At 45.1% G+C, this 25,192-nt stretch overlaps 1 protein-coding gene across 9 annotated transcripts in view; it reads right to left on the bottom strand.

Annotated features, from left to right (window-relative positions):
* Positions 1-886: 886 nt before the first annotated feature.
* KIF1B (kinesin family member 1B) overlaps positions 887-25,192 on the bottom strand; it is a 74,959-nt gene continuing 50,653 nt past the window's right edge. For all 9 annotated transcript variants that reach the window (XM_066334524.1, XM_066334531.1, XM_066334527.1 and 6 more), the window contains 22 exons: positions 24,849-24,967; positions 22,782-22,867; positions 22,514-22,643; positions 21,988-22,147; positions 21,314-21,404; positions 20,685-20,803; positions 20,137-20,192; positions 17,479-17,587; positions 17,061-17,127; positions 16,323-16,407; positions 15,955-16,060; positions 12,017-12,131; positions 11,377-11,510; positions 10,820-10,881; positions 10,001-10,146; positions 9,498-9,737; positions 9,031-9,102; positions 8,459-8,580; positions 7,571-7,720; positions 6,913-7,105; positions 6,213-6,331; positions 887-5,459 (listed from right to left, as the gene is read on the bottom strand). In XM_066334524.1, the coding sequence (XP_066190621.1) occupies positions 5,417-5,459; positions 6,213-6,331; positions 6,913-7,105; positions 7,571-7,720; positions 8,459-8,580; positions 9,031-9,102; positions 9,498-9,737; positions 10,001-10,146; positions 10,820-10,881; positions 11,377-11,510; positions 12,017-12,131; positions 15,955-16,060; positions 16,323-16,407; positions 17,061-17,127; positions 17,479-17,587; positions 20,137-20,192; positions 20,685-20,803; positions 21,314-21,404; positions 21,988-22,147; positions 22,514-22,643; positions 22,782-22,867; positions 24,849-24,967 (2,524 nt within the window). In that variant the 3' untranslated portion in view covers positions 887-5,416. The remainder of the gene's footprint in view (positions 5,460-6,212; positions 6,332-6,912; positions 7,106-7,570; positions 7,721-8,458; positions 8,581-9,030; positions 9,103-9,497; positions 9,738-10,000; positions 10,147-10,819; positions 10,882-11,376; positions 11,511-12,016; positions 12,132-15,954; positions 16,061-16,322; positions 16,408-17,060; positions 17,128-17,478; positions 17,588-20,136; positions 20,193-20,684; positions 20,804-21,313; positions 21,405-21,987; positions 22,148-22,513; positions 22,644-22,781; positions 22,868-24,848; positions 24,968-25,192) is intronic.

Here is a 25,192-nt window from a genome sequence, read left to right as displayed (position 1 = left end):
GACAAAGCTGTCCCTCTGTCAGTACTGAGGCCACCTCAGGAGGACAAAGCCACGTCCGATGTATCGGCAACACACACACCCCTCCCGAGAACGTAGTTTCTATTAAAATTCTAGAGAAACTATTTTCTAAACAAGATGACCGGCAGCATCTGGCCCATCAAGTTTTTGGTTCACCCCTTAATTCTGGGCACTGAGAGTGAATGGATCAGGAAGCAGTGACAGAGCAGCTTCCATGAGACATTAACCTGGCAAAGGAGCCACCAGAAAAAGTTCATAGGTTACTCAAGCGCATAACTGGAAAAAAACGCCCAGGGCATCAGCCTCAGCAGCAAAGATAACAAACAGCTTGTCAGATACAGGACAGACACAGGACAGCAGCCTGGTAAAGGTACTTTGTCACCATGAGCTGGTTTCAAGTTCTAAGGGGTTTCTGAGCCGTTTTGGTGGGACTGAAATGCTTTGGGGATTCCCTGTCCGTGGCTTTTAAAAGCTACAGACCAAGTCAGGAATGATTCACAGGGATCCCTGACACATCTTTGTTCACTGAGTTCCACTTTGCTGTTGTGTTTTGATGGTTTGATTTCACCCCTTTCCTCTCATTTCCAACCATCAGTCCCAGATAAGCAAGTCTGGCATTGGCAGCACTGTGACAAGCCTAATTTATTTTTCAAGCAAAATAATCACTCGAAAGCATCCAAAAAGTATTTAGAAATGCTCTGCAGGATACCAGAGGGGAAAGGATGGGGACAAGCAGGACCTCCATTCCCCTTCTTTCTCAAGAACAGCTGAGATTAATTTCATGAAAGTATCGGCTTGTTCATACGTTTTAAAAACAAATAATCACCGTAAGATCAAAGTAATTAAATCAAAATGACAGGAGCACACATTCTATCTGCTAATGCACTGGTTGTACCTTTATTGTTTCACCTCGTTCACTAACAATTCAGTGGTGCAAGGTTACCATACACAGTTAGATATCTGCATTGCACACCTAAGGCTATACAGCAAATGGATCAGAATTAGTACAAATACATGAACTATATTTACATTTTGTATACTCAAGCTCCAAATATCAGATATATTTACAAAATAAAATAAGAAAATGAAAACCTGAAATTAATGTACAGTGTTGCTGATACACTCCTTCGCTGGGATGAAGTCAGTTTGCAAAGAGATTTGTTCAAGAAGGCCACTTATACAGCGTTTACCTTGTATACCTTGTGTACAGAGAGATTAACAGGGACATGGGGACCGCAATTCCAAGGGATGTATTTCAGTGAACAGCATGTCTAATGTCCAAATTTGGGAGCCATAACCAACTGCACATGAAGTATGAACAAGCAAAGTGGAAAATTCAGACCTGACCCTGAGAAGTGCTGATCATTCAAGATGCCCTCTGCTTCCAGTCCCTGGTTTCCAGGCAAGCAGGAGGTAAAAACTCAGCACTGCTCAGGGGCAGCCCATTCACTTGGCAACATTAAGAATCGAAGACTTAGGAGCTCCACAGCAGTTTTCTGAATACACAGCTGATCCCAGCAATTTAAATCCTGTTCCCAATAACATTGGACACAATCATCTGGTTAGTGTTGGACTAGTTTTGATTTCAAACACACAGAACACATAAATGGCCTTCTGAACAAAAGTCAGTCCTGTTCTTGAACAGCTGATGTTTTGAAACAAGGAAGCACGAAGTTAATAGATCCTGCTACAGACACTACAGCCAGAGCACAGACTGGGTTAGTAACACAACGGGGAGATGCAATGCACACGTCAGACCCACTGGTAGGGACAGCCAGCACACTCCTGAGCAGCTGCAGCTCAACAGCTGCACCTTCAGCAGGACACTCACCACGGGTCAGCCCCACCAGCTCAGGTGTGCAGGAGCACAGGCAGCTTAGTACCAGCGGGTGTCAGACCAAAGCTAATCCTCTTCCTTATCTAATGTGCAATTAATTACAGATGTATAAATATACAATACATTACATAAAATTAAATCCCTGTAAATTAGATAACAAGCAGCAAGAAGTAAAGTCTTTGCTTTGAAATACCATGCTAATCAGTAATAAAGACATTGTAATCAGTAATAAAGACATTGACCAAAAGACCTTTTCTCAGCAGTCTAGAAATCATACTCTCTGCAAATAGTACTGCCTTCTCTTCTGTATTCCCAGAATACAGGAACCTTCTCTAAAAAGGTACTTAAAGTGCATTTCTAAAACACAGAAAAAGAGGTTTAGCTTAATTTTAAAATACCCAGGAAGATACAACATAATTTTCTAGGACAAAAAGAACAGTTTTCTGCTTCCTTTTGGCGAGGAACACAAAACCCCCAGTACAGCCCAGTGTGACACCCGTTCTCCCCAGGGAATGGCCACCAAGCTCCTGCTCGAGCGTGTCCTCACGGGCTGGCAGGCCCACGGGATGCCTCATCCTCAGAGGCTGAGTCCCCAGAGCTGTCTGACCCTGAGACTCCCCACACACTCAGCAGGTCACCAAAAACGGAGTGTCAGCAGAAGGCAACTTAGCATATTTTTCCTTCCTCGTTCTGTTTCCAAAAATTTCTAACATGTTGGGCTAAGCTTTAAAGTGAATGGAAATTCACTTTTTTTGTTTGGTTGGTTGTTATCTCTTTAAAGAAAACTTGGATTGGTTTCAGTGCAGTTTTAAGCAGGGAAACCTAAATCTCTCCAAGCAGGCTTCGGTAATTGCAGAAAAACTTTGTCTGCCTTTTATGTCAGACCTGAAAACAGTAATGCCCATTTGAACTCCACACAACAAGGACCTGGTTTGTCACAGATTTTGCAGCTTTAAGAGACGCTGATGCTTAAAACCAGACTTTTGCTCTTCTGATGACCCATGACCCACTCAGACCTCAAGTCACCAGAAGCTGCTTGGAGTTTTAAGAGAGAAGAGTGACATTTATGCAACAACTGTAACACTTCAAGGTCTGTATAAAATAAGCATCTGTCTCTTCCTGCTTTTGAAGGAAGATCCCTTAACCATGATTTTGTGCAATGCCTATATCCACTTGGTTCATTCTCTGGCTTGTCCAAAGCAAAGACTTAGAAAACTAGTTTTCTTCTAGTTAAAAAAAAGAAAGATAAAAGTTAAAATGCTCTCAGTGTGTCACAGCCTACCACCACCTCAATCACTCCCCTCCTCAAACAGGTTCCACTGTCATAAACACTGGTGATGGCAGCAATAACTTAATGCTTAGAATTAACCTGATTCTTGAGATCAGCTTAGCTGCAGTGTGAGGAGCCCTCCTGCAGGACAAGCAGTTTAATCCACACACTGGAAGTGCTTTATCATCATTGCATAACAAAGGAATATCATCACTGTATTAAGAGTCACACACAGTTAAACAAGACAAAAACAGAAGGAAAAAAAACACAACAAAAAAAAAAAAAAAAAAAAAAAAAAAAAAAAAAAAACCAACCCAACCCAACCCCATTCTTATCACGTTCCTGGGTCCCCAGGATGCTCCCTCACTCTGGTTTCCAGTTCTGAAAAAATCTGAGGACCACAGACAGCATGAGCATATGATTTAGCTTGAGAACTACCTCAGGATATGTAAAGATATGTCCTAGCAAGTGTCAGCCTCCATCTCCCTGCTCCTTTGCCTTGCAGGCTGCTCGAGGAGCTCTCATTATGCACTGTGCTGAACCATGGAACCCCAGAGAGCCAAGCTCTTTGTGCACAGATTCCAGTCCCACGCAGGCACAGAGCTCCAGGCACGGCTGACGTGTGAGCTGAACACAAATGAGCTTCCCCAGCTGGACTGGCCCTGAGGAGCCCACTGCAGGAGCGGGACAATCCCCCTCACCTCTGCCACAGGCTGGGGCCTCCAGATGAAATCCCTTCACCTGGCCCAGGGGCACAGCCAGCCCCATCAGTGCCCTGGGTGCAGCATGAAAGAATCACAGCAGGAAAGGACACACACACATCCCCAACCTCCCTAACACCTGACTGAGGGAGAGGAGTTCACCAAAAGGAAATTCATTCTGCTCTTCTTTCTTGGGGCAAGGACCAAAGCTTTGGCCACAGGAAGAACTTACACTGCAGGTCAAGAACTGACACCACCCAGCTGATGTCCAAGAAGCCAATTATGACATTCCACTGACCAGGAGCAGAATCCACTTGCTCTATTCCCCAGGAAGGATTAACTCTGAATACAGGAGTTTAGCTGTATGAAAACTGCAGCAGGATAATTAGGAGACAGTCAGCAGTTATTTCAAAAGGAATTGGAAGTGTCCTGCAGCCCTCTGGAGAACTGCAGGTGCTGGCCTGGGCAGTGTTCCATAGACCCTGGATGCTCCCATGGACAGGTGGGGTGACATGGGGGCACTACAGGTGAGGGATGCACAAACAGGCCCTTGGGAACACCACTGCAGAGCTGCTACCCTGACACGACCATGGAGCCCTACACCTCTTCCCAGAGAGGTGAGAACTGTTCCTGCAGAACTTGGAAGAACTCAGGACTAAAAGTAGGAAGAGGGGATGTGCCCTCCATGGTGAGCCACGGACCAACTGCTCTTTCATTTCCATTTAACACTCTCCATCTGTCAAATACACGGCTCGAGCATCTGAGATTTTGGGGATTTTATCTCATCCTTCAGTCTGTGTTCTATCTCCCCTCACATCAGCAGTCTGCTCAGCTCAGTTCAGAGGCTGAGGAGTGGGTGTTGATGGAAACTCCTCTGGGAAAGGGTCAAACCCAAGTGCTCTTCACCTGCAACCCCTGCAGCAAGAGTTTAAAGGCAGATTGTTCTAGCCAGTCCCTCCTGGTTTGTTCCCTAACCTTTTCTAGCTCATGCCTGGACCCTGGAAACTCAGAAACTTGCAAAGTCCAAAATCCAGTCTGTCCAGATAGATTTGTCCAATATCAGCTTTCAACAGAGTCTAACTCAGAGGCTGGATCCAGAAAGCCTGAGGAGCAATTGCAGTTCTGGCTGGGTAATGTCTCCATTAAACAATTTATCTTTCCCTGGCACTGGAACTTTGCCCTGAGGGAACCAATGACCACTGCCAAGTCACAAATTGAATGAAAACCCTGTAGCAGTCTAGACAGACAGTGGACAGTGGGACAGACACCAAAAGGTCAGCTGAAATGAGAAAACAATTGTTACAGGATTTTTTTTTTTTTCTTTTTAGAGTCGTGCATAATCACTTGGTTTTTTTGATTTTTTTTTTCTTTCTCTTTTTGTTTGGCCACATGCTACTAGTACAATGCTGGTACAGGTGAAAAGAAACAAGGTAGGGTTAGAAAATGTGCTGAAGGAGTGGGGAAGGTGAGGGATGTTAAGCCACAGGATTACATACAAGAGAAACCGTCAAGAATCACAAAGAGAAAATGAGAGGTCACACTATCTATGGGAAGGTGAGTGGGGAGAACAGATGAGAACATTACATGGACTCAGTACTTCATCTGGCCCGTGCGTCTTCGAGCCAGCTTTGACCTGTACAAAAGAGAAGTGGAAAAGTAGTTGGTGAATTCTGAAAGTTTATTTTGCCTCCCTCCCCAAAGTGTATCCACCTCTTTTCTTTTTTTAATCCTTTGGTACAGTCCTAGTTTACTCCATATGCTAAGAAAGTAAAATGTATCCAGAGCTGTAATGAGAAAGAATTCTCCCTTCTCTGCTCTGCTTCTTTAATGGGAGAAGGGATCATTTAGGGGCTGCACTGTTCAGAAATTATTTGGTGCTGTACAGTAACAGCTTCATTTCTTGGATTTTAAGGTCTTTCGGGTTTTTTTGCTGAAGGGAAGAGCTACTGCATTGGAGTAAGGTTTGTGCAGCAAGCAGGGGCTGTCTGTGATACTGGAAAGGCTGCCAGAGGAGTTATAAAAAGGGAACTTAATTTCTGCTTTAGCTCGTAATCAAGAACCTAAAAAGGTGGTCCAGCACAGAGGAAGCACGAAACTTTATGAATTTGTAAAATGGCAACACAAGGAAACCATCTTGTGGTCTCCCAACGTGGCATCCCACACTTGTTCAAACTGGACACAGCTTTTCAGAACATCCCAAGCCAAAACAACAGTAACAACAGTCCCTACAGTTCCTGAAATACGGGGCTGGTTGTTTTCTGGGTGTTTGGGGGTTTTTCCGCCTACTCCAGTTCCCACCTCTGGTCCAACTGCTCAGAAGTAGGATCTGTGAGCAGCCCCTGTGCCTCCTGCTCCGAGCAGTCCCTCTGCAGCCCGGAATTCTTACCGAATTGTGCCTGCCAGGAGAGGGTTGAAGGCATATAACCAGTCGTTCATGTCCTTGTCGTTGATGGCCTGCAGCAGGACCCCACGGTGCTTTGTGCACACTCCAAACGTGTTGGGAGTCTGCAACATGAAGGGCAACTTAAAATACAAAGTCTACAGGCACCCAGGCTGATGTGTATTTCCTCTCTGAGAGAACCTGCTCCATCACATCCCTTTTTTATCTTTCACTGGTGATTTCCACTAATTATTAGTCATTATCTTCTACAAAATAAAGTCTTCACTGCTGAGTGTGGGCTTCAAGAGCTGTTGAGATGGACCAGCAGAGTTCATTTGATTCCTTGCAGGATGTTTGTATGTGTTGTTTTGTGGGGTTTTGTTTTTAAAACAAACAAAACACAGAAGCCCCAAAAACCATACAAAGGAAGCTGCAGAAGCCAGCATGCAGGGTGATGGTACCAACACAAGCTCCTAAAAGCTAATCTGATGTGGGACAGCAGCCAGGGTCACTCTCTGCTACTACTGTGTCCAAAACCATAAGAAACCCTGAACAAACTGGGAACTTTGTGGGCAGGACCCTCAATGTCCCCACGACTCAGATCCATGTTCCTCAGACCACAGAGGACACACCTGATGGTAGAGATGCACTGCTACTTGTAATGTTCTTGCTTTATGGGTAAATAAGCAAGAGCTCTCAGACTGACCTTTACCATCGCCTGCTGATCCTCGCTGTACTCCACCTGAGCTGTGGATAAGTTTATGACTCCTCTTTCCACAGGATCCTTGTCACTGTTGTAAATAAAGACATAGGGACGGCGAACCACCACAAAGTGCTTGGCCCAGGAGCTGGAGAGTGGCTCCTTGAAGTGGAGGTATCCTTTCTTTGATACCACAGAGCTGGAAAAAACAAACCCACATCAGAACAGAAACAGATTTTCCCATGAGTATCCCTATTAACCAGAAAACACTGTGTAAGACACTTGGCCCTTAATATGTTTTGTCTGCAACAGCATTCTGAAAAAGTTCTTCTAAAACAAGCTGAACTGTGCTTTCAACACCTATGCAAAAGTCTGTCAGAAGGAAAGTCCCCAGAGATCTCTGCTTCAGTGAACTTCAGCCGTGGCTTGGTGATAACAGACATCATATTTCAGTCCCTGGAAGTCCTGTTCACTAAGTAGATGCAGGGAACAAATGCTGCAAAGATCAAACATCAACACAACCTTCCCTAAATCCATTACAGAGGACTCTACAGCTCTGCTATGACCTGTTAATTTTCCTTCTTCCAATGGGGCACAGAACCTACAAGGAAGCCCTTGGGACAGGTCTCAGGAAGCCACGATCACACAATAATAAAATTCTTACCCTGGTCTGATTTCCTCAATATCAGGAACGAGGTTTAGGAACTCATTCTTTCCAGCTCTGGCAAGGTAGGAAGTTTCTACTGCAGGAATTATCTGAAACTGTTCCACCTCATGACAGGGACTGGAGGCACGAGAATTTGCTTCTGGTGTCCTTTAAAAAAATAGAGAAAAAGAAACAAATTGCAACAAAGCAACTGAATGTGAGAGTGGAATTTAAACTGCATCTACAGGCCAGCTTGAAGTCCCATCCTCCAGCCCAGATTTATTGTATGACATTGGAATCCCTCTGTATAATATTAAATAGCATTTTCCTTTGATATCTGTGGAATGAAACTCACAATAACCACTAGTAAGTTGTTTCAGCACTACTTCTACCTTGTCTCTCCTGCTAAATGTAGTCACAACACAGACACACTTCCTACTGCTGTTTGATGTAAAATGTTCTACTTCCTCAGCACTCCTCCCTCAGGGATGTTAAATTGAGAAGGTACAAATTACATCTTTCACTACATGGTTATTCCCAATTTCATCAAAAATATCTTGTATGGATACAGCTGGGAAAGACAAACAGAGATTAACAGCCAAACTGGTTTATTCTGGGTCGTTATTAGTAGACCTTTTCAACAGACCACTGAAAAAACTTGTGGACTCTGCACACTGTAGATGCACTGGTCACTGGAATGACAAGCATCTGACTGTTCCTCCAACACAAGGGGAAAAATAAATACTTCAAAAGAACAAAAGAGGGAAAAAGAATTGTGCAGAGTGACTGGAGAAGGCAAAGGGGCTGTACAGAGAAATATCTGAAAGAGGAAAAAAATCAGAAAACAGCAAAGAGATCTGTGAAGCACAGAAAGGTGATGTTTTCCTTTTAATACATTTCACTTACTTCTGATCAACCGAATTGCACCTGGACTCGACCAGAGAAGGGCAGGTGGACGAAGGGGTGAGGGTTGCACTGCTGAAACTGGACACGGACGGGTCCCGCCCCATGGGAGAAATATCCGAGAGCTGCAGGCACAGGGAGAAGGGCACAGGAGTTGGGCTGCAGCTGATCACTGCTGGCTGAAAACGGCCTTCAGCACAGGAGGCTCAGAGAACTGAGAGGCTTTTCCATCAGCCATTCCCCTACTCAGTAGGCAAATTTTCACACAAACCACAAACTCATATGGGGGCAGAAATACAGCAGCACTTCTGCAGACACAGCTCGTTATTACCAATGTCCTACACTTCTGATTGTTCACACTCTGACTTCCTCAGTGGATACATCATCCAAGTTTGAAACTTGGTATCATTCCCTTTGCCTACAAGTAGAATTTTAAGAGTTGATTTATCCTTTCACAGAAGGAAAGTGAATATAGGGGAAGACAGTAAGAGTCTGCTGATAAACTGACCCACAACATGCTGGTACTGTACTACAGACTGAGTGCACTACAATGAAATAGTACATGAAATTTTTACCTTACAATCACTGATGCTGTTGTACACCTGGTTGAATTCCCGATTGAAGGTATGAGTAAGAAGCTGCAGACACTAAAGAGGGAGGGGAGGGAAAACGAATGAGACATACAGAAGAATTTTGTATTTGAGAAATTTGAAGAGAAGAGGTGATTTGCCAAGACACACTTGGCAGCTCATGAAAGAAAAATTCTAAACTGCTATGAAAAATCACAGAAGAGGGGAAAAATTGCTTCTCTTGATAAAATCAGAAGGTTTTTATAGAACCACTACCACAGGGGAATGAGACAGAGCCACAGCCCAAAGCTCCCCAGCAGCACTGGCCAGTGAGAGTGGCTCATTTCCCTGACCCAGATGTTCCAGTGAAGCTCTCCCAGCCCTGGACATTCCCAGCTATCTGAGACACTGGTGACTGAGCTCCAGTGCCCTGAGCAGCCCCCGCCAGCCCAGCAGGCTGCCCCAGGCCATACCTTGGTGGCCAGCTCCTTCTCCCTGTCCACCAGGCTCTCGATGTCGGCGGAGTCGTAGCCGCTGCTCTCGCTGGGCGTCACCGCGCTCTCGAACGTCGTGGTGGACATCTGGGACGAGATGCTGGTGGACGTGCTGAGGGTGCCACTGCTCAGGCTGGGAGACAACGAGTCACTCAGGGACTTGGGGATGCTGTCACCAAGCTTCTCGCGGAGCAGAAGAAAATGTCGGGTTTTTTCCACCTAGTAAGGAAAGAAATCAGTGTTGTCTGCTCCTGGAAGGTGCTGGTTCTACACACACTGAGTTCTCAGGAATCCTTTACTATTCATAGCAGTAACTCTTCCCAGGGAAGAGAGTTTGCAGTGGCACTAGAAATTGGATTTATCTTTGTTGAAGACACTGAGATTCTGAGTCAAAGAGACTCTACTCAGCAGCCAGCCACACACTTTGTATCTTCTCTGTCAGGTGAGTTTATTTAAGTCTTGGCTTTGATCTCTTGACTCACCTCATGCAGCAGCTCCAGTTTCTCCAGTTCCCACTGATGCTCTAGAATGAGGCTGTCACCCCTGGGCCTCCAACCTGCCAGGTTCTCTTCTCCCCTCACATATGCCACAGAAGTATCCAGGACTTTCCTCCTCCTCCTCTGCATTCCTGAGCAGTAAAAGAGATGTGTTAAAACCATAGCCAGAGGGGTGTCACTAAGAAGCAATCAGCAATTTGCAAAAAACCAGCACTTCTGCTGTTTGGCTGGAAATACACAACACAAGGATTTCATTGCCTGCAAATACACAACCAAAGATATTTGATTTAGTCCAGCTTTCTTACTTCTTTCAGATATTTTCTATTGACCAAGATACAACACAAACTCCTGTTCAGTCTAATTCAACACAAGGACTTCAGTTTCTACATCTTAGAAGAAAAATTCACAGATACACCATGAACTACATTCCTTCCAAGAGGTGAAGGTGGCATCAGAAATCAGCAACATCTTCAAAAGACAAGAACAAGCTCTACTGTTGCAAAACTCAGTCTCAGCTGTTAGTTATGAGCCATGGATCATGCCCTAAGACTCAGGTACATGTGCTCAGTGTCCTGAGTTACCCATGTCAGAAAACATCTGCAGTGAATCCTTGTTCACCAATAGTAAACACAAGCCTGAGTCTAAAGTAAAGACCTGAGTAATTATTTTATGGAATAGCAATGTTCCATTGCTCCTATGGAACACGGACTGCTTCTGATCAGGACAGGCATGTTTACTCCATTCCGTCTGAGAAATTTCCTGCAGTATTTCACATTTATCACTGGAACACCAGTCACTGCTCACCTGGACTTCCTGTGTCTGCCATTTTGCATAAGCTCAGTTCATAGATGCCAGTTACTCGATTGCTGTTCCCAGGAAAGCAGAAGAAACAAAAACACACTATTTATTATCTTCAGAAATAAAGTGCTTCAGCTTTAGCTCAGTGGCTCCCAAAGCAGAATTTTAAGTGTACATCTCAATTCCACTCTTGTGCTAAACAGCCAGAACAAACTGCAACATCCCCAAAAATGGCATTTCCTCCACGTTCCCCCCAACCCTGCACTGGACTTGGGGAGCACATGCTGCAGTAAATTCCAGGTCAGGATCAAGGTCATCTATGTGCAAGCTTGAAAAATGGATCCCTCCTCCCAACTCTGTCAGTTTGGAAAAGAGATCAGTAAAGACAGAAGCCACCAGAGCTTCACTGACATAAATGCAAGAAAGAACCTTCAAAACCAGACTGCAGAACCTACAGGTAGGTAGAGCTCCAAGGAAAAAACTGAAGAAAACTCAACTATATCCTCTGAGAGAGAACACAGATAGTGACCAGCCCCTCAGTAGCAAGGCTGCAGTGCACTCACGAGTCTGGGGACTTGGAGTAGCTGCTGCCAAAGAGGTTGCGCAGGGAGCGCGGAGGGGAGATCTTGGCATCTCGGGAGTAGAACACCATGCAGACATCCTTGGTGATCACAGCAGGCTGGATGCAGTGGTCAAGCTAGGAGGAACAGCAGCAAGGAATGAATGGCTGTAGCCAACTGTGCCACGTTACACTGCTGCCCTCAGTGGGACAGCTTTTGAAACTGTTCTTGTTTGGGTCCTTGGTGAAGAGGTTTCATATGTGTATCTATGAAAGAGAACTGTCAAATTTCTTGATGCATCTCATGAGTGAAATGATTTTACTACACTCCACAGCAGTGCCTGGCACACAAAGCCAAGAGCTAAGCCACTGTTTGTAACACCAGTACTTACACAGCAACGTTCACCGATTCCAGTGGATTTTCAGATACAAAAACAGATAAAACCAGGCACAAAAAGGTAAGACCACCTTGTGCTGCAAGGCAATAATACCTTGACATGAAGATGTCAACTGTGAGTAATTTTTTCCACCCTGCTCTCAGAAATGGAATAAATACTCTAACTGGCCTCAGGATTCAAGTCACTTTTGAATCTGTCGGGCACTCTGTGTCCTGTCTGGAATAGTTGACAGCACTGGTGTCTCACCTCCAGGTAGGCAGAAAGGGTCATGTAGATCTTCTCTCCATACGGCGTGACTCGATTGAGGAGGAGGGAGTTGTGCAAGGAACTATCCCAAACTGCCTCGAACCGGTAGAAAGTCCTGGGAAAAGTGCAGGAAAAGGTGAACAGTGAGAGGGCTGCAGAGAACTCTTACTCCCTGAAAGCCTCTCCTCCAGTCCAAGATCGTTTACTTCTACCTCAAACAGTGTGGCACAAAGACCACTGCCTGTTATGGAGAAGACTTGTCTAAAAGAGAGAAGAGGGAATGCAGAAAACAAAAGCTGTCATAGCACTACAGGGAAGTCAGCACTAAACAACTGCTTCTAAACAGAGAAAATTAATTTCTACTGCTTCAGGTGCAATTCAGCTCAGCTGGATCTTAAAAGTGCATGGGAAGATTCATTTTTATAAGCAATACTTATTCTACACCACATTTTAGGACTTCTGTAAGACTTCTCTTCAGCATGGGACAAGGAAAGAGAGGAGCTGAAAGCTCCCACAGGTCTGCCCCAGCAATCCAGAAGGCTCAAGTAAAGAGTGAGAGACAGCATCACACAGAGCACAGCTAAATCAGCACGTCTAAAGGCATCATGACACTCTCCCCTCTCTCACAGGCAGCTCTGACTCCAGGAAGGTCCCTTTGGACAGAACAGCTGCACCCCTGTTCAGGAACTCAGCACCCCTTTCCACACTGCTAACAGGAACAGAAGGTATTCATTCTTCACCACCTCTAGATTATTTCCCTCCCAAATCTTCTTGCTATTTTTTATCCCACTTTGAGTCCAAATGATGTGGTACTAAAAGCTAGAAAGTGCTTCATATGTATAATTTTTAAAAAATAAGATATCTCTAAAGAGTTTCTGTACTAATTCCCAACATGGAAAAACAGAAGATGAAACTAAAGACAGAGAACAAACAGCAGGGTGGGAGTAATAGAAATAACAAAATACAAAGCAAAACATAAAGAAACATGAAACAGACTAAGAACAGACAAAAAGTCTGATCTCAAACAGAGCTCCCAAGCATCCCCTTTCTCTGACACCAGTGACACAATTCCAAGCTAACACATAAAGGCACCATGAGGCGCAGTCAAGTGAGAACTCTGCTAGATGCTGTTTGCATTTGAAGAACCACATTTAGGAAACTACTTCTGAATATGTTGTATCTACTAAAAATACAGAGAAACATAATCTAAAGGCCAAGTAGTTGGTAACTTTAAAAACACTGTGAAGCACTGCAAAGTAATAATCCTCACTTGAGTTAATTAGGCAAAGAGCACAATTGTCCTCTAAGCCTTTACACATCTGTGTTGAGTCTTTGTGTTCTAAACTTTCATCGTGACTTAGTTATGACAGCAAGCAATTTTTTAAACTTCCAGCAAATTCCAGATCCACTCTCAGAGTGGAAGAGAAAGCAGTAAAACCTGTGTGCTCACAGATGGAAAAACCTCTGTAGCCCTGGCATCATCTCTGCACCATTTGCCAAACAAGATTTCTCCTCATGCAAAGAACACAGGTGAAAATGCTCCTCAGTGCAGAAATACTACCACCCTCTGGAGTAAAAGGATGTTTGGACAAACACCAAGATGAAGTCAAGCACAGCTCTGAGGCAGTTATTTTAGTGGATCTTGTTTAGCCAGGAAGGTAAATGTTCACAGCTTTGCCTGTCCAGACCAGACCTTGCTACAGCAGTTATAGGGGGAGACAAAAACCAGAAGGGAGCAAACTCCTTTCAGCACAGCCAACTGCACACGGAGGAAAAGGGAGCACGGGACACACAAAGCATGGAACAGAGGAGAGACAGGTCAAAGGTGTGGTTAAAACTGATTCCACTCAGCATTAGTGAAAGGTGGTGAACTGGGAGCACTGAAGACTCTCTCCTGTCCAAGAGGCAGAGCACAGAGAGCAGAGGGCAGTGCCCCAGACTGTGCAGCCACTGTGCTGGGCTGTGACCCCAGGGGAGGGTGGGACAGGAATCCACCCTGGGCACCTCCTGCACGTCTGCCTGCTCTGCCAGCTGCTGAACTAAGGGGTGGCAACCACCTGGTTAAATCTGAGGAGCAAACCCAGCCCCAGAACAGAGGCTGACTGGCAGCCACAGGGCAGCCACTGCTATTTGACTGGAGCAGTTCCAGTAACCTCATCGTTCAGTCCTTGGCTTGGTCCTTCAAACAAGCAGCATTACAGAGTCAGAGAGTCACAAATTCCAAATTTAGTTCTTTGATACAGAACAAGGGAAGAAAATAGCAAGGTCTACAAAAGGGATCTATATTTGATGGCACATCAAGAGAACCAGAAAGACTGAACAAAGGAAATTCTCCTACTCTCACATGTGAAGGAAAGTTCATCTTCAGAAGTCCTTGAGTGAACTGTACCTGAAATAACCCTCTGACACAGAGGAAGAGGAGGAGGAAGAGGAAGACTACTTCTTGAAGAGCTAAGAGGTATGCTAACAGAATTCAGTAAAAGCTGAGGGAGGTGGCAGCAATACAAAGGACATAAAGCATTCTATTTTCAAGAATCTTTATGCACAAAGGAAGCAAACAAAATACCTAGGCATATCCTTATCAAGAAAGAGCCTGTAAAAACATAGAAAGAGCTTCAGTTAGTGCAGCCAAAAGCAGAACAGAAAAGCGAGAGCTGAGAGGAACAGAACAAGTGGACTTGAAAAACAAAACAAAGTGAAAAAACCCCACAGAAAGCAGCAAACAAGTCTGCAGACAATGAGCAAACATAAGACATCTCCCTTAGGAGGGCCTCATTCCAGCACACTGCCATGCACTCATCCCACAACCCAAACCCTGGCATTTTGGGATGAGATGGCCAACAGCTTCATCACACTCTCCTTCAACCCAGCTGCCCACCTTACAGAAAACTACAGAGATAGAGAATTTATTGAAACAGAGCAGAAAGCACAGGGCTTTCCAACTGCAAATCCAATAGTATCAGAGAGGAAACCAGCAACAGTCTCCCTATTTTCCAGTTCTATTGATCTGTTAATTCAAACACACTAAAATACCCCCTTGTCAGTGAAGATAACAACTGCCAACCCCCTGTCCCTGCCTTTACAGACACCAGGTGGCAGAGGCATTCTGTAGGGAGGATCCCAAATCCACAGGTGTTTCAAAGTCCAGGCCTCTAACAGAGAAGGAAGAGCCCAGTGCTTGGAAGCATCCTCATCCAGCACTGAGCAGGTGCAGCAGAGATGGACTGAAGCCTTCCTGCCCTCTGCAAACAGGCACTCAGAGCCCCACTGCAGGGTATTCCTGCTCTGCAGCAGCCGAACAGGGCAGGCAGCAGCCAGGTGACTGTGCTGTCAGAGCAGGGAGAGGCTGTGCCCCTCGGCCTCACTGCACGTGGCTGCAGACACTGAGGCAGAACATGGTGAGTCTGAGTTTTACAGCAATGGGGCACAGAGCCAGGGCCCTGCTGCTCCTGCAGGGGCATGGAACTGGACTCAGCTTGTCATACATCTGTGTAAATCCACAGATTAGGAAGCTGAATTCACACAGCAGGGCTCTGGCTTAGATTGTCACATGCTTGCTCCAGGAACAGCATGTGCACATCTACACGTGTACCTCCAAAACTGTCCTTGTACTTCAAAGCTGTATTCCAGCCCAAACCTTGGGGTCAGTGTAAAAGTTTTGGGTTAAATCCTGAGGCCCCCTTAAGCTGTTCCTGTCCATCTGCCCTTTATGGTCCATACACATGGAAAAAAATTCAGATGCACTGTCAGCAAACCCTTCACATGGATCAACAGACTCCAGCATCAGCCAGAATTTACAGTGATGTTCCTTCCCCACCTGTGTGTTCTGTGCCCATGGAATTCTACATTTAATAATCAGCTTTCCAAACATTCTGCCAATACATCAGAGGTCAAACATATTTCAGATTCCTGCTGGAGTGTTCACTTCATTCACTCACCTGTTGGAGCTGTGAGAGGACTTCAGGTATTTTGCAGAGATAATATTCAAAGACAGAATGGCATCCACAGCAGCTTCATCTACCTCTGCTTTATTTCTTATACGCCCTAAAAAGGGGAGGAGGAGGAATCAATTAAAATTCAAACTACAACACAAAAGGAATTTGTTTTCCCAAATATCATTTTGGACTACATGACTGACAAGCAGCTGTGAGTGGAAATTGCAAAACTTGAATTTTTCCTCTAGATCTCTTTCAAAATCCTTCTCTTACAGGCAGTGCTCATCAAAATGACAGAATGTGATACAAAGAGAAATGACCAGTGACAGTTTTTCCTCGTTACAGAGCAAGATGCAGCACCACTGACTCACCAACCACCAGCTCCCGCACATCCTTCCAGTGCAGCTCACTGCCCTTCTCGTGGATGATGGTGACAGTGATCCTCCGCTGGATGCCCTGGCAGAGGGCACAAACAAACACTGCTGAGGTGTGCACACACTCACCACGGCTACTCTGCACTTAGACTGCAAAAGTCAACTAAATACTATCATCTAAACCAGTCTGTAACCCAACAAGCACCTCTATGCTTCACTAAAATCCACTTCAAGGGGATGTTATATTCTCATATGTAAAAGAAATTAAATGCTTCCCCCTTCCTCACTCCACAGAGTAGGAAAAATGTAAGTTTAAACCTATAAATCGTATTTAACTAGGATAATCTTTATAATTTGGCTAGAGACAAAATATTATTAAGGATTAGAAGAGGCATTTAAGATGCACTGAGATACAGTCACTTCATGGATTATGTGTCATAACCACAAGCAGTGAGAAAGAGCAAATGGAAGTTGAGTCCACATGATCCTTCTGTGTCCTAAGAGATGCTGGAGAAGGCACAAACCTATTCCAAAGGCTCCTGCTTTTAAACAAACTTTCACCTTTCACCAGTGGGACGCCCACTGATAAGGAACAGGAACAGCAGCACCCTGGGGACCAGGCCACAGCCTGGGAGATGTGAGTGCCACTGCACAGCTGTGTGGGACAGGAGGAGCAGAGCCCCAGCCCCTGTCCCTGCAGAGGTGACACCTGCTGTCCCCAGCTCTCAGCAGTACCTGGTGCAGCAGGAAGGTCCCCTGGCAGGGCAGGCCCCCGGTGTGATCCACAATGGCAGGGATGTACCTGGGGGAGACAGGCAATCAGCAGCAGCAAAGGTGCACCAGCACAGCAGCTTCCTCTCCTTGGGGCAGCTGGTGACACAGGAGTGTCCAAACGGGCCTCTCCTGGCATTACAGGATCAGGAAATGTGGGACTGTCACCCACTGTACTCCCTGTACTGATGGAAAACTGTGGGACTCACAATGGGGATAAATACTGCCACCAGAGTGGACACCCCATCACTACAAACCAGCCAGGTCCCCACCACGGTGACTGCTCAACATCAACCTGGTCTGAACAGAACAAGGGAAAAACCCAGAATCTCATAACCCACCGTTCCAGAAACACACAGTATTAATACAGGAATATACTTACTCCCCTGTTGGCTCCAGTTCACTGATCTCAAACCACACAAGGAGGTCGTATTTGCTCACACTCTGGCCCAAGCTGGGCTTGCTCATAGTGTTCAGCTTTGTAGCTGGCACTTAGAAGAAAGAAAAGAAAGAAAGAAGAAGAGTGGTTTACAAAGACTGAACAAGGAAAGCTTACTCAGGGCTCACAGGAACGTGCCACCTCAGAGGTCCTACAGAGTCTATGTGCGTAGGCAGACCACAGCTTGGACCATGAAAATGATGTTGCTTACAGCAATCATTATTTCCCTAAGTGCTGTTTTTCAGATCGAGGTTACTAGAACATATAAAATTTTTGAAGTTAAATAATGGAACAACAGTGCATCCAAAGAGCCTGGAGAAATACACAGTCCCTCTAGATCCACAGAGAAGTTTCCTCAAATGTGCATCAGTTTGTGATTTAGAATTGCTGAGGTCTGTTCATCTGCAGCATCACTCATCCATAAAGTACATTTCACCTTCCTCACACAAGAGGAAAAGAATAGAACTTAAAACTTCAATCTTCACTTCTTCATGCTACAAACTGCCAGACTCCTGCACCACTTGGTTAAGATGTTGTATATTTAAAAAGGCAGAACAAGATTTATTCCAGAGCCCTAATCCTGCCAAAGTATTTTTCTGGGCTCCTTATCTCTTGGCATTAGTGAGTATTACCAGACAATCCCCTCTAAGTCCTTTCATGGAGGAATAAACCATGTGAAAAAAATAATGAAACGGCTTAAATTCTAGAAATAACCTAATACTCCCTCACACATCACACCTTTTAGTTACCATTACATGTCTTCTCTTATCTGCTCACTCATTACATTTTACTGTAATGTAAACAGGAACATTTTAAAAGCTTCATTCCTGTACAGTGGGATTTCTTCTAACTCTGATTTTCCATTTTTTCTCCTTCCACATACTAACCTCACTGCTTTTATTAAGCCAAATACTTTCTCTCCCTCCTGCCTCTCAAGCCCAAATCTTTCCTTGCTCAGGTGTTCTTTAGGTTCTCCCACCTTTACACCTCTGGATCCTTCAGCTTCTACCACAACTCCCTACCCCATGCACTGGAAGAATGTAACAGCCCCCAGGTAAAACAGGTCCCTCCTTACAGCTGTGCCTAGTGCTCTCTTTTCACATCTGTTTCTTTTCTGGGTAAAACTCTCTCAGGGACAGATTTTACAGGGATCAGTTATCCACAGCACAGCTCCACCCTGAGGTGGCAAGCTTGAGGCTCATCATTCACCTTCTCATACATTGCTCAGGGGAGTGACTTCTATCCAACCATCTCATGCAGCTGCACATGAACTCACCACAGCCAGAGGAACTCCAAACACACAAGTCACCCGAGTTTATTGCTAAGCAGAGTGACTCAAGAGCATCAGAAACGAAAAACAACAGAAAGACACATTTAATAAACATGAAAGCTTGGTTCTAGATGTTATCACAGACTTGCTCTGGTACAATTATTAACCAGCATGATTTTTTTTGAATTAAATAAACAGAATACAAATGGAAGTGAGGAACAGCACTGTTAGTGGCAGAAAAGGAAGATGATGAAAAGGGAAAGAATGTTTCTTCTATACCTGCCTGTGTTTCCATATGCATCTCTCACCCCAGTATCAGAAAACTCAATGCAGAACACAGAAAAATATAAGAGGTCATGGAAATTCGGGGAACAGATGCAGTGACACCCAAAAATCTGTGACTCCCAACACGCTGGAGTCTCCAGATTGTCTCCATGGGTCTCTCTAAAAGAGCCCTGAATTTAAGCACAGCATCATCCTTCCATGAGCACAACGGTGGCAGCTTCTGCTCCCAATCTACCACACGATGAGGAAAAAGGAGTTTCGCAGCACATTCTGGAACTACTTCTACATCTATCACAGACCAGGTTTGGCTACTAACCATCTCGTTTAGGAGCCCGCTCACTCTGACAACTGGGGACAGGCAGAAAGAGAAAAGGTGGCAGCTGGTCAGCTCCATCCTGGAAAGCAGCCACAGCAGAGGAGGCCAGCACGGTGGCATGCTCCGAGAGCGTGTTCAGCACATGCACGTTTACATAGCCAGACATAAGGTACCTAATCAACTCAATTTTCCTCTCATGGTCTGCAGAGGGAATGGAACACACACAGAAAAAGGATGGTAGAAATATGCAGGTGAGAGAGAGAGGGAGGAGTAGGAAATTAAAGGTGAAATGGGAAAAAAATCACAGAAGAGTTCAGCATGCATTATTCCAATTAAACGAAGAAAACCAAGGATCATTTCAACAAGACTGACTCACTAAACAAGAACGTGAGAGAGCAAAAAAATGAAGCAATTAATGAATAAGCAAATTTCCAGTTAGTAAGTGCTCAGTAAACACAGGAAGAGCCATAGCCACATCTCACGGAGTATGGTCAACACCTCAGGAACGGAATTCTACCCCCCAATGAACCAAGCAGCACTTCCTGCACAGCAGCTTGAGAAGAAATAAAACCAGAACACATAAAGAGGGCAGAGCCAGCAGAGACATTCAATGCCCCTGGTACCCTCACTCCATTTACACTTTCCCATGCCCTGGATTCCTCAGGAGCACACTACAAGCTCCACGTGCAGTAGAGACCTGTGATGTACAGAATCAGAGAGCTGCTCTCACCTGGCTTCGACAGTGGCATGGGGGGAGGAAAGAATCTTCGGGAAGGCTGTGGAGGGCTACAGAGAAATGAACAGTTATCAGTACAGAGGCAGTGAAATAGAGGAAATATAACAAATGCACACACGTCCATCTTTGTATACACACACCTATCCCTGTCTCTAAAACTATCCTCACAACTCTACAAAGACAGGTAAATATCCTGTCAGGAAACCAGGGGGCTCAGCAGACTTTCCAGACTAACCTGTGCTCTTTTTCTATTCTAACTTCACCAGTCCTAGGAGCAGTGCTGAGGTTTCCCAGAGCTCACAGGACTCCCAGTGCAGTGCCCCAAGCAGCAGGTGTTTGTAAGGTGAACTGGCAGGAGAGCTGCCCATGTTTGAGAGGACAGAACACTTCCATCAGGCACTGCACTGGTACAGAGGCCTCTGCCAGCACTTCCACCTCCAGCAGGAATTCTGCTTGTGAGGCTGCACAGCTTCAGGACTACAAAAACTGCCTCACCTGAGCACGATCCCCAGGTGCCTGTATGCCAGGCTAGTGACCAATACCTGTTGAGGTCCTGTCCTTGCAGGTGGAGAGGATGCTGCTGATAATGTCCAAAGACTTCAAAGACAATTGGCTTTGTTTTGATGTACTCCACAAACGATTCTGTCACTTCCACAGCAATCTAGTTCAAAAGTGAGGAAAGAAAATGAGACATTCAAAAAAATGAAATCTCTTTTAGGAGTCTGTATTTCTCCTACCACTTGTTGTCACTCACAGTAAAAGCAAGTGGATTCCCTTTTGGTTTAGGCATTAATTCTACTCCCCAGCAAAGGAGAAAATTAAAGCCCCAGTATCAGGCATTTCAAGCAGGAGAAGAGGAGGCTGTATGTAACCAAAGCATTACACAGTTCATAAAAATAGATATATCAGTTCATCTGAGATCATGAGCACTGCTATTCACACGTGTATTTTATTTCCTGAATTCCAGACTGGAAAGGAAACACAGAATTCAATGGCAGGAAGCAGAGGTAAAGAAGAGTTAAATTTGCCACAAAGATTCATTGTGTGTTTTGTTTTGTGATGGGGATGACATCCTTCACCCAATCACTCCCAGTACTGCCTATTCCTAAAAAGGACACCCCCAGCTGCCAGTGCTGACAGAAAGTTACTGCTCATGGGAAGCTTTACTTACATTCTGGACGTGGTAAAACCCAAGGGGAGTCCCTCGGCCATTGTTTTTGAGAGGTTCTGTTGAGAAAGCTTCATCATGTCGATGTAAAAAGCTTTAAAAAAAACAACCAAAAATCAGCCACCACAAAATGCTTTAATGAAGATTGCTGTACTCTGAATCCAACCTGAAAGGACACACTAAAACCCTACAAGAAATGTATTCTGCTGGAATACACTGAGTTGAGTGACAGCCTAAAGCTGGGAACACCACAGTCCTGTGGGACTGCAATTCCTGTACTTGTTTTATGTCTTTATTATTCCTTTTTATTCTCTTCCTTAAGAACCCAAGCCTAAGAGCACTTTCACTTGAGAGGTACTGATTTCCTCCAGGGTCATGCAGCTTTCATTCAAATGGGTGTATGTACAGTATAGTATTGAATTTTTCACATTAAATGTTAAAACCTGAAGGTATCTATAAACTAGTAACTTATGAATCCATTTTGATTCCTAATTCTTTTCTCCAAAACTTTATTCCTTAGCACCTGCTTAAGAGAAAGTGGAGACCAGGAGACAAGGAGTTTTTCTCTGCTGTCCAACACCTGCACCCATCTGAGAAGTTCTCAGGGCTCCACTGCCCACTGTTCTTTGCTCTATCAAACCATTAATTGCCTAATGCAAGTAAGGACAAATTCTTACTTGAACTGGCAGAAAATATCTGCATATTCAGGCAGGATGCCACTGGCCTGGAGCACTGTCACACGGAAGGTGAACACACTGCCCAGCTTCAGGTGATCACCAATTTCCTCAGTGAATCCTTCCATAGTCATCTTTCCATCCAAAGTGGCTGACTTCAAGTCTTAGGAAAAAAAAAAAAACATTTCTGACTTAGGAAAAAAAAAACATTCCATATAAAATAATTTTCTTCTCCGTTCTTTTCTCAAAATAGTTATTCAGGAGACAGTTCAGTCCCATCATACTTTTTTCTTCCTTTTAAATCCAAATAATTTGCTGATAACCAAAAGATCCAAATACCTGGGAAGATTTTCAGCACTGTTCTGCAAATGACTGTGTCCAGGATCTCTCATGTTCAACCCACTGGTAATAACACCTCTCCCTAACCAGGATATTCTGGAAGGACACTCCAAACTCCTTTCTGTGACTGACTGCAAGTGTCACCAATTTCCCAGAAGTTCTCCAAAAGCACCACGTATTTCCTGCTTACCCAGCTCATTCATTCTGCTGATCTCCTCTGGAGGAGTGGTAACCTCTGAATTCTGCCCTTGCCCTTCCACAATCCTTAACTCCTCCAGCGACAGCCCGGAGCGAGTCATCGCAGCTGAAGACAAGTCACTCTGCAAAACGAAACACAGTGGCTTGTGACACACCCCTGCACTTTCTGGGCTTGCAATGCCCTTCCTTCACATGTTATTTATTCAGAAGCACAAGATGCTACACTCAAAGATCCCCAAATCAATTTTAAGAATTCTTACCTTATCAAAGTACTCATTGTCAAAGGAAATTTTAGCTGTCCCAGACTGTCGAATACCAGATCCATAATCTGGGGCTTCTTCATCAGCTAAAAAAAACACAGGGAAAAAAGGAGATGGATAAATAAATTATGAGGAGAAGGCAGATCCCACAGTTATCCAAATGGAAATTTTCATTTTAATGGAACCCAAAATGCAAAGTAGAAAAGTCATCCAGTTACAAGTCAGAGTAAGTGCTGAAAAAGATCATGCCAGAAACCCATCCCTCAGGAACTCAGGTGTGGGAAAACAATACAAATCTGAAACTGCATTCTGAAAATACTTAACTTTAAAGAATTTCTAATGCAAACCAACTTCAGTACTAATTTTCATTATTTATTTAGTTCTGATTATTGTACTGGGGTAAACTAACATCTAAAATCCTGTAGCCATGAACTCAGCAAAGCTGCGCCAGGACATGCTGAAGTCTGAAAGCTGCATCTGTCCATACAATCTGCTCATGTCACCTCCTCCTCCTCACAGAGAACAACAACAGGGCCAGGTTAAATGCCAGGGTTTTTTGCCCAGTAAATGCATACTCACAGGAGAAACCCCAAGATTTGCTATGTGCTCCAAAGCCTTGCTCAGGGATCAAATAATGCCACGGCCCTTCTACAAGAGATGTCCCCAGCTCAGTTTCTATTAGCCATGGTGCATTCGGTTCGTTTGGGTGGATAAATATTTATTTGGAACCAAACTAGACTTTTGTACACATTAAACCAGATTTTAATTCACTTGTTTTAATCCCTGCCGGAGGGATTCTGGTCCATCCTCAGAGCCTCAGTTTCATTGTGTGTTCCCACGGAGAGAGAAGCCTCCAGGGTTACCCCACCTAAAGAAGCAAGAACTGCTGGCAGAGGGCCACTGCTGGGAAGGGCAAATTCTGGGAAGATCTGTGGATAAGGCACGGCCCTGCCAACCAGCCCAGCTCACACTGAGCCAGTCTGAAACGTCAGCCACTGAGCAGGGACCTGCAGCTCACTCTGGCACACACACAATGGCACTCAGCACTGGCTGAGGCCCTCACACCCCATACATCTACTCTTCTCCTCTGAAAAGAATTCCTGGTGATTAAACACTGTTTAAAGCAGCTTCTAAGTCTCCACATTTTGAGTGAGGCAATGAAGGGGAAACTGCTGCTGCTTTCTGTTCACACCACACTGAAAACCATCAGTTCAGGAACTTCTTCAGGAACTCCCCAGATGAGTATTTTTCTGAGTATTATTTAAAGGGATAGTTTAAGCACAGCTAAAACTTGGTACATTTAACCTTAATGCAGGTCACCAAAACTATCAAACCAGGTACTCTTCTCCACTGCTTATACTGGGTGCCAGAATGAAAAAGCTTTGCTTTAGTTTTAGTTTTCAGACTTACAGACAGCAGTTAATTCTTCCACTGTCCAAAAAAGCGGTGTTGCATTAGTTACCAGGCATAAACTTCAGTGGTCAACATAATCATAATTCTAAAATCTTTTGATCAGTGGCATTATTTCAAGACTTAGTCATGCTCAGCCCATATGGTGAAACAATGAACAAAATCATTTCAACAACGGCGAGCGAAAGTTCTTTGGAACACGAAGGTTACTGAGGTTTGAGCACCAGGAGAAGCTCTGTCTGTCAGCTGGTGTCTGTCTGGAGGAGCAGGAGGTGTGCTCTCAGGTTTGAGTACAGGAGGAAGGTCTCTGTCAGCTGGTGTCTGGAGGGGCAGCAGCATGCTCTCAGATTTAAGTACCAGAGGAAGGTCTCTGTCAGCCCGTGTCTGGAGGAGCAGCAGTGTGCTCTCAGGTTGGAGCACCAGGAGGAAGCTCTGTCAGCTGGTGTCTGGAGGGGCAGGGGGTTGCTCTCAGGTTTGAGTACAGGAGGAAGGTGTCTGTCAGCTAGTGTCTGGAGGGGCAGCTCTGGTTTGAGCACCAGGAGAAGGTCTGTCTGTCAGCCTGGTGCCTGCCCGGAGGGGCAGGGGTTTGCTCTCAGGTTTGAGTACAGGAGGAAGGTGTCTGCCAGCCCGTGCCTGCCCGCAGGGACAGTGCCTCACCTGCTATGGCCTGCACGGCCACGCGCAGGAAGCCGCGCACGTCGCCCTTCTCGCTGACCACGGCCACCCTGTGGATCAGGGGCACTGGGTACAGGAGGTTGCTCAGGTACACGAAGGCTCTGGTGACAGGAGAGAAACACAGCCAGCGTTAGAACAGGGCTGCAAACCCCACTGCAGCTTTGCTGGGCTCCTGGGACAGTCAGGGCTCACACACTGCATCTCCCGGGCCTGCAGTGCTCCATCCTGCCCACACAGGAGGTCCAGGTTCTGCTCCATCCTGCCCACACAGGAGGTATCAGATCCACCCTGCCCACACAGAAGGACCCAGAGCTGAGGCCAAGGCT

Source organism: Sylvia atricapilla, chromosome 22, assembly GCF_009819655.1.
Source record: "Sylvia atricapilla isolate bSylAtr1 chromosome 22, bSylAtr1.pri, whole genome shotgun sequence".
NCBI lineage: Eukaryota > Metazoa > Chordata > Aves > Passeriformes > Sylviidae > Sylvia > Sylvia atricapilla.
The sequence above is the reverse complement of the archived record's forward strand: the minus strand, read 5'-3'. Positions and strand labels throughout refer to the sequence as shown.